At 43.0% G+C, this 18,651-nt stretch overlaps 1 protein-coding gene across 3 annotated transcripts in view; it reads left to right on the forward strand.

The window, feature by feature from the left end:
* The window catches only part of LOC133540843 (complement factor H-like), a 78,631-nt gene that overhangs the window by 47,847 nt on the left and 12,133 nt on the right, over positions 1-18,651 (forward strand). For 2 of the 3 annotated variants that reach the window (XM_061883807.1, XM_061883808.1), the window contains exons 18-21: positions 3,133-3,324; positions 7,414-7,602; positions 10,193-10,378; positions 14,676-14,855. In XM_061883807.1, the coding sequence (XP_061739791.1) occupies positions 3,133-3,324; positions 7,414-7,602; positions 10,193-10,378; positions 14,676-14,855 (747 nt within the window). The remainder of the gene's footprint in view (positions 1-3,132; positions 3,325-7,413; positions 7,603-10,192; positions 10,379-14,675; positions 14,856-18,651) is intronic. The other variant, XM_061883809.1, reaches the window with a different exon arrangement.

Here is an 18,651-nt window from a genome sequence, read left to right on the forward strand (position 1 = left end):
GTGATATCCTTCTGCCCGGACGAGGATGCCAAGACCAGAAAATACACTTCACAGGCATTTTTTTGTCTGCAGGATATATCAAAATAATTCCTCCTATGTTTCAAAAACACGCTGACTCTTAAATAGAGATATCCGATATTCCAATATCGTCCAGCTCTTAATTACCGATTCCGATATCGACCGATACCGATATATACAGTCGTGGAGAGCATGAGGAGGTTGAGGTGGGCAGGGTTGAGGGGTGCGGGGTTGACTTGGCCGGGAGGATGGGGGTGGAGAGTAGCGGGGGGGGAAAGGTTATTGTAGCGTCCCGGAAGAGTTAGTGCTGCAAGGGATTCTGGGTATTTGTTCTGTTGTGTTTATGTTGTGTGACGGTGCGGATGTTCTCCCGAAATGTGTTTGTCATTCTTGTTTGGTGTGGGTTCACCGTGTGGCGCATATTTGTAACAGTGTTAAAGTTGTTTATACGGCCACCCTCAGTGTGACCTGTATTGCTGTTGACCAAGTATGCATTATATTCAATTGCGTGTGCCTGTAGAAGCCGCATACAACATGTGACTGGGCCGGCACGCCGTTTGAATGGAGGAAAAGCGGACGCGACGACAGGTTGTAGAGGACGCTAAAGGCAGTGCTAGCACAGTACGCCCTCAATATGGTTGTCCGGGTGAAAATCCGGAGAATGGTTGCCCCGGGAGATTTTCGGGAGGGGCACTGAAATTAGGGAGTCTCCCGGAAAAATCGGGAGGGTTGGCAAGTATGGTGATTGGATAACAAGTCCCAGCTGGGCAATCTACTCACCCGCCGCTGACTTCGAGGCCGGTACTTACACACTCCGCTTCGCGGCAGGACTGCAGACCACGCACCACCTCCATTGTATGAATGTTTAAATTATATATATTAATTACAACTTTACATTAATAAGTACATCTGAAGTTGTTAAAGTGGGCCCTGTAGGGCTGTTGACCAAGTATGTGTGTGTGTGAAAAACCGTAGATATTATGTGATTGGGCCGGCATGCAAAGGCAGTGCCTTTAAGGCACGCCCCCAATATTGTTTTCTGGGATTGAAATCGAGAGAAAATCGGGAGAATGGTTGCCCCGGGAGATTTTCGGGAGGGGGACTGAAATTCGGGAGTCTACAGGGAAAATCGGGACGAATGGCAAGTATGACTGGGAGAGGCAACTGCTCTGTACTTCTCCCTACGTCCGTATACCACTCCATACAGCAGCGTTTTAAAACCATCCATCTTCTTCCGCTTATCCAAGGTCGGGTTGCTGGGACAGCAGCCTAAGACTTCCCTCTCCCCAGCCTCTTCGTCTAGCTCTTCCCGGGGAATCCCGAGGCGTTCCCAGGCCAGCCGGGAGACATAGTCTTTCTAACGTGTCCTGGGTCTTCCCCGTGGCCTCCTATCGGTCGGAAATGCCCGAAACACCTCCCTAGGGAGGCGTTCGGGTGGCATCCTGACCAGATGCCCGAACCAACTCATCTGGCTCTTCTCGATGTCAAGGACCAGCGGCTTTACTTTGAGTTCCTCCCGGATGGCAGAGCTTCTCACCCTATCTCTAAGGGAGAGCCCCGCCACCCAGCGGAGGAAACTCACTTCGGCCGCTCGTACCCGTGATCTCGTCCTTTCGGTCATAACCCAAATCTCATGACCCTAGGTGAGGATGGGAATGTAGATCGACCGGTAAATTTTGAGAGCTTTACCTTCCGGCTCAGCTCCTTCTTCACCACAACGGATCGATACAGCGTCCGCATTACTGAAGACGCCGCACCGATCCGCCGGTCGATCTCACAATCCACTCTTTCCTCACTCGTGAACAAGACTCCGGGGTACTTCAACTCCTCCACTTGTGGAAGGGTCTCCTCCTCTACCGTTTATTCCCTTTTCCGATATTACATTTTAAAGCATTTATCGGCCGATATTACCGGCATTCCAATATTATCAGACATCTCTACTCTAAAATGTCCATAAGTGTCAGTCCATAGGTAACTAGTCCAGAATGTACCCTTCCTTCCAGCCAAAGTCACCCTTAACAGGACACGGCGTAGAAAAAAGGAATATCAATCAATGTTTATTTATATAGCCCCAAATCACAAAATGTCTCAAAGGACTGCACAAATCATTACGACTACGACATCCTCGGAAGAACCCACTAAAGGGCAAGGAAAACTCACACCCAGTGGGCAGGGAGAATTCACATCCAGTGGGACGCCAGGGACAATGCTGACTATGAGAAACCTTGGAGAGGACCTCAGAAGTGGCCAACCCCCCCCTCTAGGGGACCGAAAGCAATGGATGTCGAGCGGGTCTAACATGATACTGTGAAAGTTCAATCCATAGTGGCTCCAACACAGCCGCGAGAGTTCAGTTCAAAGCGGATCCAAGACAGCAGCGAGAGTCCCGCCCACAGGAGACCATCTCAAGCGGAGGCGGATCAGCAGCGTAGAGATGTCCCCAACCGATACACAGGCGAGCGGTCCATCCTGGGTCTCGACTCTGGACAGCCAGTACTTCATCCATGGTCATCGGACCGGACCCCCTCCACAAGGGAGGGGGGGACATAGGAGAAAGAAAAGAAGCGGCAGATCAACTGGTCTAAAATGGAGGTCTATTTAAAGGCTAGAGTATACAGATGAGTTTTAAGGTGAGACTTAAATGCTTCTACTGAGGTAGCATCTCGAACTGTTACCGGGAGGGCATTCCAGAGTACTGGAGCCCGAACGGAAAACGCTCTATAGCCCGCAGACTTTTTTTGGGCTCTAGGAATCACTAATAAGCCGGAGTCTTTTGAAGGCAGATTTCTTGCCGGGACATATGGTACAATACAATGGGCAAGATAGGATGGAACTAGACCGTGTAGTATTTTATACGTAAGTAGTAAAACCTTAAAGTCACATCTTAAGTGCACAGGAAGCCAGTGCTGGTGAGCCAGTACAGGTATATATGTATGTATATATGTATATAAAGGTATATACAGTACAGGCGTAATGTGATCAAACTTTCTTGTTCTTGTCAAAAGTCTAGCAGCCGCATTTTGTACCAACTGTAATCTTTTAATGCTAGACATGGGGAGACCCGAATAAATAAAACTATTTTGGTGAACTAACTGACTTGTTATGTCCTTACAGCTGTGCACTGCGAGGCCCCACCTAAACATGAAGAGATCGTGGTCAAAGGTTTACCGGACAATGACGAGGGAATCCTTCCGGACCGCTTCCTCACATTCAGCTGTAACAATCCTGGAAAGCAACTGAATGGCAGTCCGTTGTTAGTATGTGGTAAAGACGGACTTTGGGATAAGCCCTTCCCCACTTGTGAAGGTAACTGCCTCAACAAACACCGATATTGTATTCAAGTTAGGGACATCTCTACGCTGCTGATCCGCCTCCGCTTGGGATGGTTTCCTGTGGACGGGACTCTCGCTGCTGTCTTGGATCCGCTTTGAACTGAACTCTCGCGGCTGTGTTGGAGCCACTATGGATTGAACTTTCACAGTATCATGTTAGACCCGCTCGACATCCATTGCTTTCGGTCCCCTAGAGGGGAGTCCAGTCCATAGTGGATCTAACATAATAGTGAGATTCCAGTCCATAGTGAATCTAAAATAATAGTGAGAGTCCAGTCCATAGTGGATCTAACATAATAGTGAGAGTCCAGTCCATATTGAATTTAACATAATAGTGTGAGAGTCCAGTCCATAGTGAATTTAACATTATAGTGCGAGAGTCCAGTCCATAGTGGATCTAATATAATATTGTGAGAGTCCAGTCCATAATAGATCTAACATAATAGTGAGAGTCCAGTCCATAGTGGATCTAACATAATCGTGTGAGAGTCCAGTCTGTAGTAGATCTAACAATAGTGTGAGAGTCCAGTCCATAGTGCATCTAACATAATAGTGAGAGTCCAGTCCATAGTGGATCTAACATAATAGTGAGAGTCCAGACCATAATGGATCTAACATAATAGTGAGAGTCCAGGCCATAGTGGATCTAACATAATAGTGAGATTCCAGTCCATAGTGAATCTAAAATAATAGTGAGAGTCCAGTCCATAGTGAATTTAACATAATAGTGTGAGAGTCCAGTCCATAGTGGATCTAACATAATAGTGAGAGTCCAGTCCATAGTGGTACTAACATAATAGTGAGAGTCCAGTCCATAGTGGATATAACATAATTGTGTGAGAGTCCAGTTCATAGTGGATCTAACATAATAGTGTGAGAGTCCAGTCCATAGTGGGTTCAGCAGGAGACCATCCCGAGCAGAGACAGGTCAGCAGCGGCTGCTGATCCGCCTCCGCTTGAGATGGTTTCCTGTGGACGGGACTCTCGCTGCTGTCTTGGATCCGCTTTGAACTGAACTCTCGCGGCTGTGTTGGAGCCACTATGGATTGAACTTTCACAGTATCATGTTAGACCCGCTCGACATCCATTGCTTTCGGTCCCCTGTGGGGGGGGGTTGCCCACATCTGAGGTCCTCTCCAAGGTTTCTCATAGTCAGCATTGTCACTGGCGTCCCACTGGATGTGAATTCTCCCTGCCCACTGGGTGTGAGTTTTCCTTGCCCTTTTGTGGGTTCTTCCGAGGATGTCGTAGTCGTAATGATTTGTGCAGTCCTTTGAGACATTTGTGATTTGGGGCTATATAAATAAACATTGATTGATTGATTGATTGAAGTTAGCTTCAGAGCAGGGATTTTCAACCCGATTGGTTTCAGGGCCATGTTTTCAGAAAGCTAAAGACCCGGGGCTAGACTTATTGTCATTATTCTTATTTGGCATGTGCCAGAGAACCAGCGTCCTACAGTAAACATTTAAGTTCCATCCATCCATCCATCCATCCATCCGTCCATCTTCTTCGGCTTATCCGAGGTCGGATATGCGGGAAAGCCCAGACTTCCCCCTACCCAGCCACTCCGTCCAGCTCCTCCCGGGGGATCCCGAGACGTTCCCAGGCCAGCTGGGAGAGATAGTCTTCCAAACGTGTCCTGGGTCTTCCTCGGTGCCCTAAACACCTCCCTCGGGTGGCATCCTGACCAGATGCCTGAACCACCTCATCTGGCTCCGGCTTTACTTTGAGTTCCTTCCGGATTGCAGAGCTTCTCACCCTATCTCTAAGGGAGACCCCCGCCACACGAGGGAGGAAACTAATTTTAGCCGCTTGTACCCGTGATCTTGTCCTTTCCGTCATGACCCAAAGCTCATGACCATAGGTGAGGATGGGAACGTAGATCGACCGGTAAATTGAGAGCTTTGCCTTCCGGCTCAGCTCCTTCTTCACCACAACGGATCGATACAGCGTCAGCATTACTGAAGACGCCGCCTGTCGATCTCACGATCCACTCTTCCCTCACTCGTGAACAAGATCCGAGGTACTTGAACTCCTCCACTTGGGGCAGTGTCTCCTCCCCCAACCCGGAGATGGCACCGTTTCGGGCGTGAACCACGGACAGTAAACATTTAAGTTTTAGCCCATTTATTTGGTCAAAAAAATTGTACTCAAAGATCATCTTTGAGTACAATTGTGGGGCGGTATAGCTCGGTTGGTAGAGTGGCCGTGCCAGCAACTTGAGGGTTGCAGGTTCGATTCCCGCTTTCGCCATCCTAGTCACTGCCGTTGTGTCCTTGGGCAAGACACTTCACCCACCTGCTCCCAGTGCCACCCACACTGGTTTAAATGTAACTTAGATATTGGGTTTCACTATCTAAAGCGCTTTGAGTCACTAGAGAAAAGCGCTATATAAATATAATTCACTTCACTTCATCTCCTATGGCCCCCCCTAAACTAAGGTTATCCAGGCTATATCCCACCTAACCTTATCCTTGTCCCCACATACACACAATGCCACCGTTGAGAATCCCCTACACCCCCCGCGTGGCGGAGTTGGGAGAGTGGCCGTACCAGCAACCTGAGGGTTCCTGGTTCGATCCCCACCTTCCACCAATCTCGTCACGTCCGTAGTGTCCTTGAGCAAGAGCACTTCACCCTTGCTCCTGATGGGTCGTGGTTAGGCAGCTCCCGCCATCTGTGTGTGAATGGGTGAATTTTTGAAGCTTTTCAGGTGGAATTTTTTCCCATTCTTGCTTAATGTACAGCTTAAGTTGTTCAACAGTCCGGGGTCTCCGTTGTGGTATTTTAGGCTTCATATTGCGCCACACATTTTCAATGGGAGACAGGTCTGGACTACAGGCAGGCCAGTCTAGTAACCGCACTCTTTTACTATGAAGTCACTCAGTTGTGACATGTGGCTTGACATTGTCTTGCTGAAATAAGCAGGGGCGTCCATGATAACGTTGCTTCGATGGCAACATATCTTGCTCCAAAACCTGTATGTACATTTCAGCATTATTGGTGCCCTCACAGATGTGTAAGTTACCCATGCCTTGGGCACTAATGCACCCCCATACCATCACAGATGCTGGCTTTTGAACTTTGCGCCTATAACAGTCCGGATGGTTCTATTCCTCTTTGGTGCGGAAGACACCACGTCCAAAGTGTCCAAAAACAAATTTGAAATGTGAACTCGTCAGATCACAGAAAACTTTTCCACTTTGCTTCAGTCCATCTTAGATAGGCGCGGGCCCAGCGAAGCCAGCGGCGAATCTGGGTGTTGTTGATAAATGGCTTTCGCTTTGCATAGTAGAGTTTTAACTTGCACTTACAGATGTAGCGACGAACTGTAGTTACTGACAGTGGTTTTCTGACGTGTTCCTGAGTCCATGTGGTGATATCCTTTACACATTGATGTCGCTTTTTGATGCAGTACCGCCTAAAAGATCAAAGGTCCATGATATTAAAGCTTACAGGCGGTGATTTCTCCAGGATTTCTGAACCTTTTGATGATATTCCCGACCGTAGATGGTGGAATCCCTAAATTCCTTGTAATAGCTGGTTGAGAAAACGTTCTTAAACTACTTGCTCACGCATTTGTTCACAAAGTGGTGACCCTCGCCCCCGTCCTTGTTTTCACGGAAGCTGCTTTCATCCCCAATCATGTCACCCACCTGTTCCCAATTAGCCTGTTCACCGGTGGGATGTTTCAAATAAGCGTCTGATGAGCCTTCCTCAACTTTCTCAGTCTTTTTAGCCACTCGTGCCAGCTTTTTGGAAACACGTTGCAGGCATCAAACTCCAAATGAGCAAAAAATGACAAACTTTTCCATTTCGAACGTTAAGTATCTTGTCCTTGCAGTCTACTCAATTGAATATAGGCTGGAAAGGATTTGCAAATCCTTGTATTCGGTTTTTATTTACTATTTACGTGCCAACTTCACTAGTTCTGGGTTTTGTAACACGATTAGTGAACGAAGTGTACTTTTGTAGTTATTTCCCCTATGTCATGATTTTTGGTGTCGTCCATGTTTTGCTTTGTCCAACTGAAATATTGGTATGTGTTTGCCTCTGTCAGATATTGCTTGTAAAGTCGGAGCGATCCAACCTCATCTCAGCGTGGACCAGCTGCCACCGGGGAATCAGACGATACGGATCGGACACAGATTAAGGTTCCGATGCAGCGATGACTATGCTCTGGATGGATCCGAAGAAACCGAATGCCTACCAACTGGGGAATGGAAAGTCCCTTTCCCAAAATGCTCTGGTATGAATACATTTTTTAGGATCAGCACCCGTATCGTTGCCGACCAACACGAAAAATTGCGTGGATTTACAGTGGGGCAAAAAAGTATTTAGTCAGCCACCGATTATCACAATTTCAAAAGGGTTAAAAACGATAAAAATCAGTTCCCAGTGGCTTGGTGTATTTTTGAAGATTTTTTCAAAATTTTACCGGTCCTGGAATATCCCTAAATAAAGCTTTAAAGTGCCTTACTTTCGCTATCTTCGAAATCACTATCCATTTCCCTGTGACGTCACACAGTGCTGCCAATGTAAACAAACAACGGCAAGTACCAAAGCAAGATTTAGCGACATTAGCTCAGATTCAAACTCGGATTTCAGCGGTTTAAGCGATTCAACAGATTACGCATGTTTTGAAACGGATGGTTGGAGTATGAAAGTATTGAAGAAGAAACTGAATCTATTGAGAGAATAGCTATTGACGCTATTCATAGCCATAGCATGGCCGAATAGCTGCGTTAGCATCGCCGGTAAAATGTGCGGACCAAACGATCAGGACTTTCGCATCTTGTGACACTGGAGCAACTTAAATCCGTCGATTGGTAAGTGTTTGTTTCGCATTAAAAGTGGGTGGAAAGAAACGTAATATAGTTGCAAATGCATCTACAGGTTATCCATACATCTCTGTGCCATGTCTGCTTTAGCACTGCCAGTAAATAGCATGTTAGCATTGATTAGCTGGCAGTCAACATCAACAAAACTCACCTTTGTGATTTCGTTGACTTTATTGTTGCAAATGCATCTGCAGGTTATCCATACATCTCTGTGCCATGTCTGCTTTAGCTCCGCCTGTAAAAAGCATGTTAGCATCGATTAGCGTAGCACGTTAGCATCGATTAGCTGGCAGTCACGCCGCGACCAAATATGTCTGATTAGCACATAAGTCAACAACAACATCAACAAAACTCACCTTTGTGACTTCGTTGACTTTATAGTTGCAAATGCATTTGCAGGTTATCCATACATCTCTGTGCCATGTCTGCTTTAGCTCCGCCTGTAAAAAGCATGTTAACATCGATTAGCTGGCAGTCAACATCAACAAAACTCACCTTTGTGATTTTGTTGACTTTATAGTTGCAAATGCATCTGCAGGTTATCCATACATCTCTGTGCCATGTCTGCTTTAGCTCCGCCTGTAAAAAGCATGTTAACATCGATTAGCTGGCAGTCAACATCAACAAAACTCACCTTTGTGATTTTGTTGACTTTATAGTTGCAAATGCATCTGCAGGTTATCCATACATCTCTGTGCCATGTCTGCTTTAGCTCCGCCGGTAAATAGCATGTTAGCATCTGTTAGCGTAGCATGTTAGCATCGATTAGCTGGCAGTCACGCCGCGACCAAATATGTCTGATTAGCACATAAGTCAACAACATCAACAAAACTCACCTTTGTGATTTCGTTGACTTTATTGTTGCATATGCATCTGCAGGTTATCCATACATCTCTGTGCCATGTCTGCTTTAGCTCCGCCTGTAAAAAGCATGTTAGCATCGATTAGCGTAGCACATTAGCATCGATTAGCTGGCAGTCACGCCGCGACCAAATATGTCTGATTAGCACATAAGTCAACAACATCAACAAAACTCACCTTTGTGATTTCGTTGACTATATAGTTGCAAATGCATCTGCAGGTTATCCATACATCTCTGTGCCATGTCTGTCATCGCCGGTAAAATGTGGAGACACTTTGGTACATTCAATGGGGGTCTGGCGGCAGACCCTTTCGCATCTTCGGGCCAGTGGTGCAACTTGAATCCCTCCCTGTTAGTGTTGTTACACCGACCAGGCATGATGTCTCCAAAGTTCCAAAAAATAGTCGAAAAAACGGAAAATAACAGAGTTGAGACCCGGTGTTTGTAATAAGTTGAAAATGAAAATGACGGCTGTATTACCTCGGTGACATCGCCAAAAGAGCCATAAACAGAAAGGCGTTTAATTCGCCAAAATTCAACCATTTAGAGTTTGGAAATCGGTTAAAAAAATATATGGTCTTTTTTCTGCACCATCAAGGTATATATTGACGCTTACATAGGTCTGCTGATAATGTTCCCCTTTAACACGGATCAATCGTCCTGTCCCCTTAGCAGAAAAACCGCCCCAAAGCATGATGTTTCCACCCCCATGCTTCACAGTAGGTAAGGTGTTCTTGGGATGCAACTCAGTATTCTTCTTCCTCCAAACACGACGAGTTGAGTTTATACCAAAAAGTTCTATTTTGGTTTCATCTGACCACATGACATTCTCCCAATCCTCTGCTGTATCATCCATGTATCCACTTTGGTATAAACTCAAACTCAAATACTTATTTTGCACCATAATTTACAAATAAATTCTTTAAAATTCCTACAATGTGAATTTTTTTCCACATTCTGTCTCTCACAGTTGAAGTGTACCTATGATGAAAATGACAGACCTCTGTCATCATTTTAAGTGGGAGAACTTGCACAATCGGTGGCTGACTAAATACTTTTTCGCCCCAATGTATACCGAATGGTATGGCCTTTGGGGGGGGGGATCTGATACCAATGTTATTTTCTGCTGAAAACAGAGCCATGCCAGATCACGGGTGTACCGAACAACGTGCGGCTGAGCACCCAGCTACGTGTCAGACAAGCAAGAAGAGGGCAGAGGTTGACGTTCAGTTGCCTCCAACGTGGAGACACGCTTTTGGGCAAGAACGTGGTTGTATGCTTGTCAAATGGCCTGTGGAGCGACCCCTTTCCAACATGCGGAGGTAAGGTTGCCGATATTGCCTCAGTGATCATTTGTTGTAGTTATTTAGCTAAACGTACCGTTCCCTAATCTGTTGGGATTGGTACAGAATGCATAGAGACTCCCGAAATTCAGCGCCTCTCCCGAAAACCTCCCGGGACAAAAAATTTTCCCGGAAACCTCCCGAAATTTAGGTCCATGCGGACCTGAGTCCGCTTTCCCACAATATAAACAGCGTGTCTGCCCAAATACGTCATAACTGTAGAATGATCGAAAGCGAGTTCTTGGTTTCTCATGTGGGTTTATTGTAAGGCAGGTTCATTAACGTCCTCCCAGCGCGGTAACCACACACAACAACAGCAGTCACGTTTTCGTCAACCGTAAAGCAGTTCGTCTGCCGTAAACAGCAATGTTGTGACACACTTAAACAGGACATTAGTGCCATCTACTGTACATGTATATCGTTAGAAAAATAGTGACAGAGAATAGAACAAGGATGGACAATTCAACCCTTAACTCAACAATGAGTAGATGATTGTTATGCATGTGTGTGTATGTGTAAATAAATGAACATTGAAATTCAAGTATTTGTTTTATATATATATATATATACATATAAAATAAAAATAAAAATATATATAGCTAGAATTCACTAAAAGTCAAGTATTTCTTACATATGTATGTGTATAAATAAATGATAAATGGGTTGTACTTGTATAGCGCTTTTCTACCTTCAAGGTACTCAAAGCGCTTTGACACTACTTCCACATTTACCCATTCACACACTGATGGAGGGAGCTGCCATGCAAAGCGCCAACAAGCACCCATCAGGAGCAAGGGTGAAGTGTCTTGCTCAGGACACAACGGACGTGACGAGGTTGGTACTAGGTGGGATTTGAACCAGGGACCCTCGAGTTGCGCAATATATATATGAAATACTCGACTTGTAACCACGCCCCCCCACCTCCCGAAATCGGAGTTCTCAAAGTTGGCAAGTGTGACAGAATTTAGTACTTTTATAGGCACGGATCAGGTTCTGGGGCGGCATAGCTCGGTTGGTAGAGTGGCCGTGCCAGCAACTTGAGGGTTGCAGGTTCGTTTCCCGCTTCCGCCATCCTAGTCACTGCCGTTGTGTCCTTGAGCAAGACACTTTACCCACCTGCTCCCAGTTTAAATGTAACATAGATATTGGGTTTCACTATGTAAAGTGCTTTGAGTCACTAGAGAAAAGCGCTATATAAATACAATTCACTTCACTTCAAAGACTGATGGCATCTATTAAACAGACAAAAAGCAAGGAATTAAACAGAGACCGGATTCAATTTAGCTCAATGAGGAGAGCGTGCAGAGCTGTACACTTGTACGGTGTCGTCCCCACGCTCTGACGAGAGAATTCTACGCTTCCTCTTTTATTTGGACTTTTTGTACTGCATTGCCATAGTGAACATTTGTTGTAGTTATTTTGCAAAACGTACTATTCCCTAATTTGTTGGGATTGGTACAGGATTTAATACTATTATAGGCACGGATCAAATTTAGTGTTGAGTCATGTCAAATTAAATGGTGCCATATTTCGATACAAAACACCAGCTCGAACTGTCAGGTTGAAACACCGATGACATCTATTAAACAGACAAGAAGCAAGGAATTAAACAGAGACAGGATTCAATTTAGCTCAATGAGGAGAACGCCCAGACCTGCACCCTGGCACAGTGTCGAGAGAATTCTACGCCTTTTATTTGGACTTTCCCTGATTACATGGCAACAGCTGTTTCTAAAGGAAAGGGGTCATAAAAAGCCGCTGCCTTTGCTCACAAAATAGTTCAAAGAAAAGATGCCCGGGTGTTGCGTCTGGTCCTGCTTCTTCTCCTGCTTTGTAGGTCTCGGGGTCAAAACAAGACAAGCTCTTCCTGTGGTTTAACAATAGATCAAAGAGACCGACACCTTCATGTCGCTTCCCATCGTAAACTGTGGCGTTTTAGACTTAGACTCAGACAAACTTTAATGATCCACAAAGGGAAATTGTTCAAAGCCCTTTGCTTGGTAAGATCAAAGACAGCTTTTGTAAGATCAAAGACAGCTTTTGTAAGATCAAAGGCAGCTTTTGTCCTCTCGCCGGGGAATCATGGAAACACAAAGTTTTTTGATAACTTAGATACAATTGTTCTGACAAAAACATTTGGTAAAGATACAAGCACTTAGAGCCGATTCAGCCAAACGGCTTCTAGGTAATGTTGCAATTGTTCATGCCATAAAAGTATGCCTGATAGAAAACTCTTGAATATGAAGTAAGGGATGGCCATTCTATAACTTTAATTCTAGCCTGATTTAGCCATTCCTTTACCACTTTTGACGTGTGCTTGGGGTCGTTATCCTGTCGGAACACCCAACTGCGCCCAAGACCCAACCTCCGGGCTGAGGATTTGAGGTTGTCCTGAAGAATTTGGAGGTAATTGTCCCATTTACTCTCTGTAAAGCACCAGTTCCATTGGCAGCAAAACAGGCCCAGAGCATAATACTATGACCATCATGCTTGACGGTAGGGCTGGTGTTCCTGGGATTAAAGGCCTCACCTTTTCTCCTCCAAACATATTGCTGGGTATTGTGGCCAAACAGCTCAATTTTTGTTTCATCTGACCACAGAACTTTCCTCCAGAAGGTTTTATCTTTGTCCATGTGATGTCAGATGAAAGAAAAATGGAGCTGTTTGGCCACAACACCCAGCTGAGGCCTTTAACCCCAGGAACACCATAACTACCGTCAAGCATGGTGGTGGTAACATCATGCTTTGGGGCTGTTTTTCTGCTAAGGGGACAGGACGATTGATACGTGTTAAAGGGGAACATTACGTGTGGACAATGCTGAAGAAACAAGTCCATGTCAGAAAACCAACACATTTAACCGAACTGCACCGATTTTGTCAAGAGGAGTGGTCAAAAATTCAAGCAGAAGCTTGCCAAACCTAAATTTGTGGTATCAATCCAAAATTCATCCATAATTCCATGTAGCACCAACTCTTCCTGGACGCTAGGGGTATCCAAAGTGCGGCCCCGGGGCCATTTTTTAAACGGCCCCACGGCACATTTTAAAAATACGATGAAAAAAAACATAAAAAGTGTTATAAAAGAGCCAACGGGTGAAATGTAACAAGAAAATGTTGCAATGTTGACTATAATAAAACCAAGCTGCCATGCAGGCTGTTTCTTTCTTTAAAACATAATAATGAATCAAAATCAATGACATTATGAAATATTGACCGATTCAAGGCTTCAATTACGACACATTAAATATTCCACTTTGAGATATTCTTTGGGGAAAATGTTGCATATTTTTGCTATGTAAAAAAGTAAGCTGTTTTTTTTTAAAGGGCCTAAAACAAACAAACAAAAAACATAAACAACAATAAAACGTATAGTCTTATGTTGATCTGGAGGTTATTGTGTTAAAAGTAAACAGTTAAAAAAAAATTTTTAACACTTTAATGAGTAGGACTCTTTCGGATCCCCAATAATAGTTGTGTTATTTGTTTTTAAGTGTCATTGCTAAAAAAAAAAAAATGATAATGAATTAAAATCAACTGTGTTTCTTATTACCTTCTGCTTCGATTGAAAGTCCAGTTTAGAAAACGGTTTTATTTTAGATATGTAATCCTCCATGTTAAAAGTGCAAGCGAGAGGAAAAAAAATAAACGATCACTGCTCACTCTTGCTGCTTGTTGTCACTTCTTCTGCAGCCGAGTAGTCGCAGGAAGGATCACTAGCGCCCTCTACCATCATTTAATGACTCATATTTGACACACGCAGCTACGGTATATTAATAAAACATAGCTGCTTACTGAACTTTTTAGCATATTCAATAGCTTGGACCTTAAATCCTACTGAATAGCTCTTAATCTTCTTCCCTTTATGCAATTTCAAGTTATTGAAATCAGCCTCCTCCGTTTTGAAAATGATGACAGGTGAAGTGTCACTCGTGACGTGACGAGTTTGACCCTGCGGAAATTATAGACACGCGCTAATAAATATAATATTTTGCGAAACGAGTTTGACCCGGCAGTAATTCTAGGCAGTCTTTAGTTTAACAATACGCCCACAATCTGAACAGTTTTCATATGTTTGAGGGCTAACAAAACTGGACTTTGTAGCGTATTAAGTTGGCCTTTACTCCAGAGACCCAACTATGAGTGGAAAAGCGTTTAAGAAGTCACTTTTCCATAACACCACCCCTTTAAAACTTTTTGAATGAACTATTTATTTTGTGAATGGACTATGGATACCAGTCCTTAAAATGACCTTGTGATCTGTGTTTGGTTCTTTCAGCTCCTTCGGAATGTCAGCGTCCACCGCACCTTCCCGGCGGAGACACCAAGTATTCCACTAAACCCACGTACGGACACGACGAAAGGGTGGAATACATTTGCCAGCATTATTACCAAATGGAGGGTGAGCCTTATAAAACCTGCAAAAATGGCCAATGGACTGGAGACATGAAATGCCTAAGTAAGTCTTAAATCCTTTTTCTCGTCATTTTTATAATTGTATTTATTATATTTGTAAAAAGCACTTTACATTGAGTAAACAACCTTAAAGTGCTACAGTGTATTAAAAAATAAATAAAAAATAATGATAATAAAAATAAAGTATGCACTAGTATGCATATATTTAAAAAAAGTTTTTTGTTTTTTAAAAGAAGGGTTTTTGAGCCGTTTTAAAAGCATCCACAGTCTGTGGTGCCCTCAGGTGGTCAGGAAGAGCGTTCCACAGACTGGGCGTTTTTGTTGGATTTACATTCTGCAACAGGAATGTAATACAAAACCTAAAAATAAAAAAATATATAAATAACAACTAGAACAGCCTAATAGCTAGAACTAGTATGCATGTATTTAAAAAAAGTTGCTTTTTTTTTGTTTTTTTAAAGAAGGGTTTTTAAGCCGTTTTTAAAAGCATCAACAGTCTGTGGTGCCCTCAGGTGGTCAGGGAGAGCGTTCCACAGACTGGGCGTTTTTGTTGGATTTACATTCTGCAACAGGAATGTGATACAAAACCTAAAAATTAAAAAAATATATAAATAAAAACTAGAACAGCCTAATAGCTAGAACTAATATGCATAAATTAAAAAAAAAGTGTTTCGTTTTTTTTAAAGAAGGGTTTTTAGCCGTTTTTAAAAGCATCCAGTCTGTGGTACCCTCAGGTGGTCAGGGAGAGCGTTCCACAGACTGGGCGTTTTTGTTGGATTTACATTCTATAATAGAAATGTAAAACAAAACCTAAAAATAAAAGTAAATAAAATTAAAAACTAGAACAGCCTGATAGCTGGAACAAGTATGCATATATTTTTTTTTTAAAAATTGTTTTTTTAAAGAAGGGTTTTTAAGCCGTTTTTAAAAGCATCCACAGTCTGTGGTGCCCTCAGGTGGTCAGGGAGAGCGTTCCACAGACTGGGCGTTTTTGTTGGATTTACATTCTGCAACAGGAATGTAAAACAAAACCTAAAAATAAAAGTAAATAAAAATAAATCTAGAACAGCCTGATAGCTAGAACTAGTATGAATACATTTTTAATTTTTTTTTTTTTTTTTTTTTTTTTTAAAGAAGGGTTTTTAGTAATTTTAAAAGCATCCACAGTCTGTGGTGCCCTCGGGTGGTCAGGGAGAGCGTTCCACAGACTGGGCGTTTTTGGTTGGATTTACATTCTATAACAGGAATGTGATACAAAACCGACATATATAAATAAAAACTAGAACAGCCTAATAGCTAGAACTAGTATGCATACATTTAAAAAAAAGTTTTTTGTTTTTTTTTAAAGAAGGGTTTCCAAGCCGTTTTTAAAAGCATCCACAGTCTGCGGTGCCCTCAGGTGGTCAGGGAGAGCGTTCCACAGACTGGGCGTTTTTGTTGGATTTACATTCTGCAACAGGAATGTGATACAAAACCTAAAAATTTAAAAAATATATAAATAAAAACTAGAACAGCCTAATAGCTAGAACTAATATACATACATTTAAAAAAAAGTGTTTAGTTTTTTTTAAAGAAGGGTTTTTAGCCGTTTTTAAAAGCATCCAGTCTGTGTTGCCCTCAGGTGGTCAGGGAGAGCGTTCCACAGACTGGGCGTTTTTGTTGGATTTACATTCTGCAACAGGAATGTAATACAAAACCTGAAACCAGTGAAGTTGTCACGTTGTCTAAATGGTAAATAAAAACAGAATTCAATGCTTTGCAAATCCTTTTCAACCTATATTCAATTGAATAGACTGAACAGCCCTCAGGTGGTCAGGGAGAGCGTTCCACAGACTGGGCGTTTTTATTGGATTTGCATTCTATGACAGGAATGTAATACAAAACCTAAATATAAAAATAAATAAAAATAAGAACTAGAATAGCCTAATAGCTAGAACTATTATGCATATATTTAAAAAAAGTTTTTTTTATTTATTTGAAAAAAAAAAAAAAGGTTTTTAAGCCGTTTTTAAAAGCATCCACAGTCTGTGGTGCCCTCAGGTGGTCAGGGAGAGCGTTCCACAGACTGGGCATTTTGGTTGGATTTACATTCTGCAACAGGAATGTAATACAAAACCTAAATATAAAAATAAATAAAAATAAGAACTAGAATAGCCTAATAGCTAGAACTATTGTGCATATATTTAAAAAAAGTTTTTTTCATTTTTTTTTTTTAAAAAAAAGGTTTTTAAGCCGTTTTTAAAAGCATCCACAGTCTGTGGTGCCCTCAGGTGGTCAGGGAGAGCGTTCCACAGACTGGGCGTTTTTGTTGGATTTACATTCTGCAACAGAAATGTAATACAAAACCTGAAACCAGTGAAGTTGTCACGTTGTCTAAATGGTAAATAAAAACAGAATTCAATGCTTTGCAAATCCTTTTCAACCTATACTCTATTGAATAGACTGCAAAGACAAGATACATAACATTGGAAATGGAAAACTGTTATTTTTTTGCAAATATGAGCCCATTTGGAATTTGATGCCTGCAACACGTTTCAAAAAAGCTGGCACAGGTGGCAAAAAAGACTGACAAAGTTGAGGAATGCTCATCAAACACTTATTTGGAACATGCCACAGGTGGACATGCTAATTGGGAACAGGTGGGTGCCATGATTGGGTGTAAAAGCATCCAACCATCCATTTTTACCGCTTGTCCCTATCTCAGTCGCATTGGGGCGGAAGGCTGGGTACACCCTTGACAAGTCGCCAACTCGCGGGGAGAACATGCAAACTCCACACAGAAAGATCCCGAGCCCGGGATTAAACTCAGGACTACTCAGGATCTTCATGCTGTGAGGCACATGCACTAACCCCTGGTCCACCGTGCAGCTTCCATTAAATGCTCAGTCATTCACAAACAAGGACGGGGCGAGGGTCACCACTTTGTGAACACATAGGGGAGCAAATTGTTTAGGAACAACATTTGTCAACCAGCTATTGCAATTTAGGGATTTCACCATCTACGGTCCATAATATCTTCAAAATGTTCAGAGAATCTGGAAAAATCACTGCACGTTAGCGATGATATTACAGACCTTCGATCCTGCATCAAAAAGCGACATCAGTGTGTGAAGGATATCACCACATGGGCTCCGGAACACTTCAGAAAACCACTGTCAGTAGCAACAGTCCGTCGCTACATATGTAAGTGCAAGTTAAAACTCTACTATGCCAAGCCAAAGCCATTTATCAACAACACCCAGAAACGCCGTCGGATTCACTGAGCCCGAGCTCATCTAAGATGGACTGATGAAAAAGTGTTCAATCCACATTTAAAATTGTTTTTGGAAACTGCGGACATCGTGTCCTCCGGACCAAAGAGGAAAAGAACCATGCAGATTGTTATGGACGCAAAGTTCAAAAGCCAGCATCTGTGATGGTATGGGGGTGCATTAGTGCCCAAGGCATGGGTAACTTACACATCTGTGAAGGCACCATTAATGCTGAAAGGTACATACAAGTTTTGGTGCAACATACGTTGCCATCTAAGCAACGTTATCATCGGCGCCCCTGCTTATTTCAGCAAGACGATGCCAAACCACATGTTACAACAGCGTGGTTTCATAGTAAAAGAGTGCAGGTACTAGACTGTCCTACTTGTAGTCCAGACCTGTCTTCCATTGAAAACGTGTGCCACATTATGGAGCGTAAAATACGACTTAACAACTTAATCTCTACATCAAGCAAGAAAGGGCAATAATTCCACCTGAAAATTGGTTTCCTCAGTTCCCAAATGAGTGTTGTTAAAAGGAAAGGCCATGTAACACAGTGGTAAAAATGCCCCTGTGCCAACCTTTTTG

Source organism: Nerophis ophidion, linkage group LG22, assembly GCF_033978795.1.
Source record: "Nerophis ophidion isolate RoL-2023_Sa linkage group LG22, RoL_Noph_v1.0, whole genome shotgun sequence".
Taxonomy (NCBI): Eukaryota; Metazoa; Chordata; class Actinopteri; order Syngnathiformes; family Syngnathidae; genus Nerophis; species Nerophis ophidion.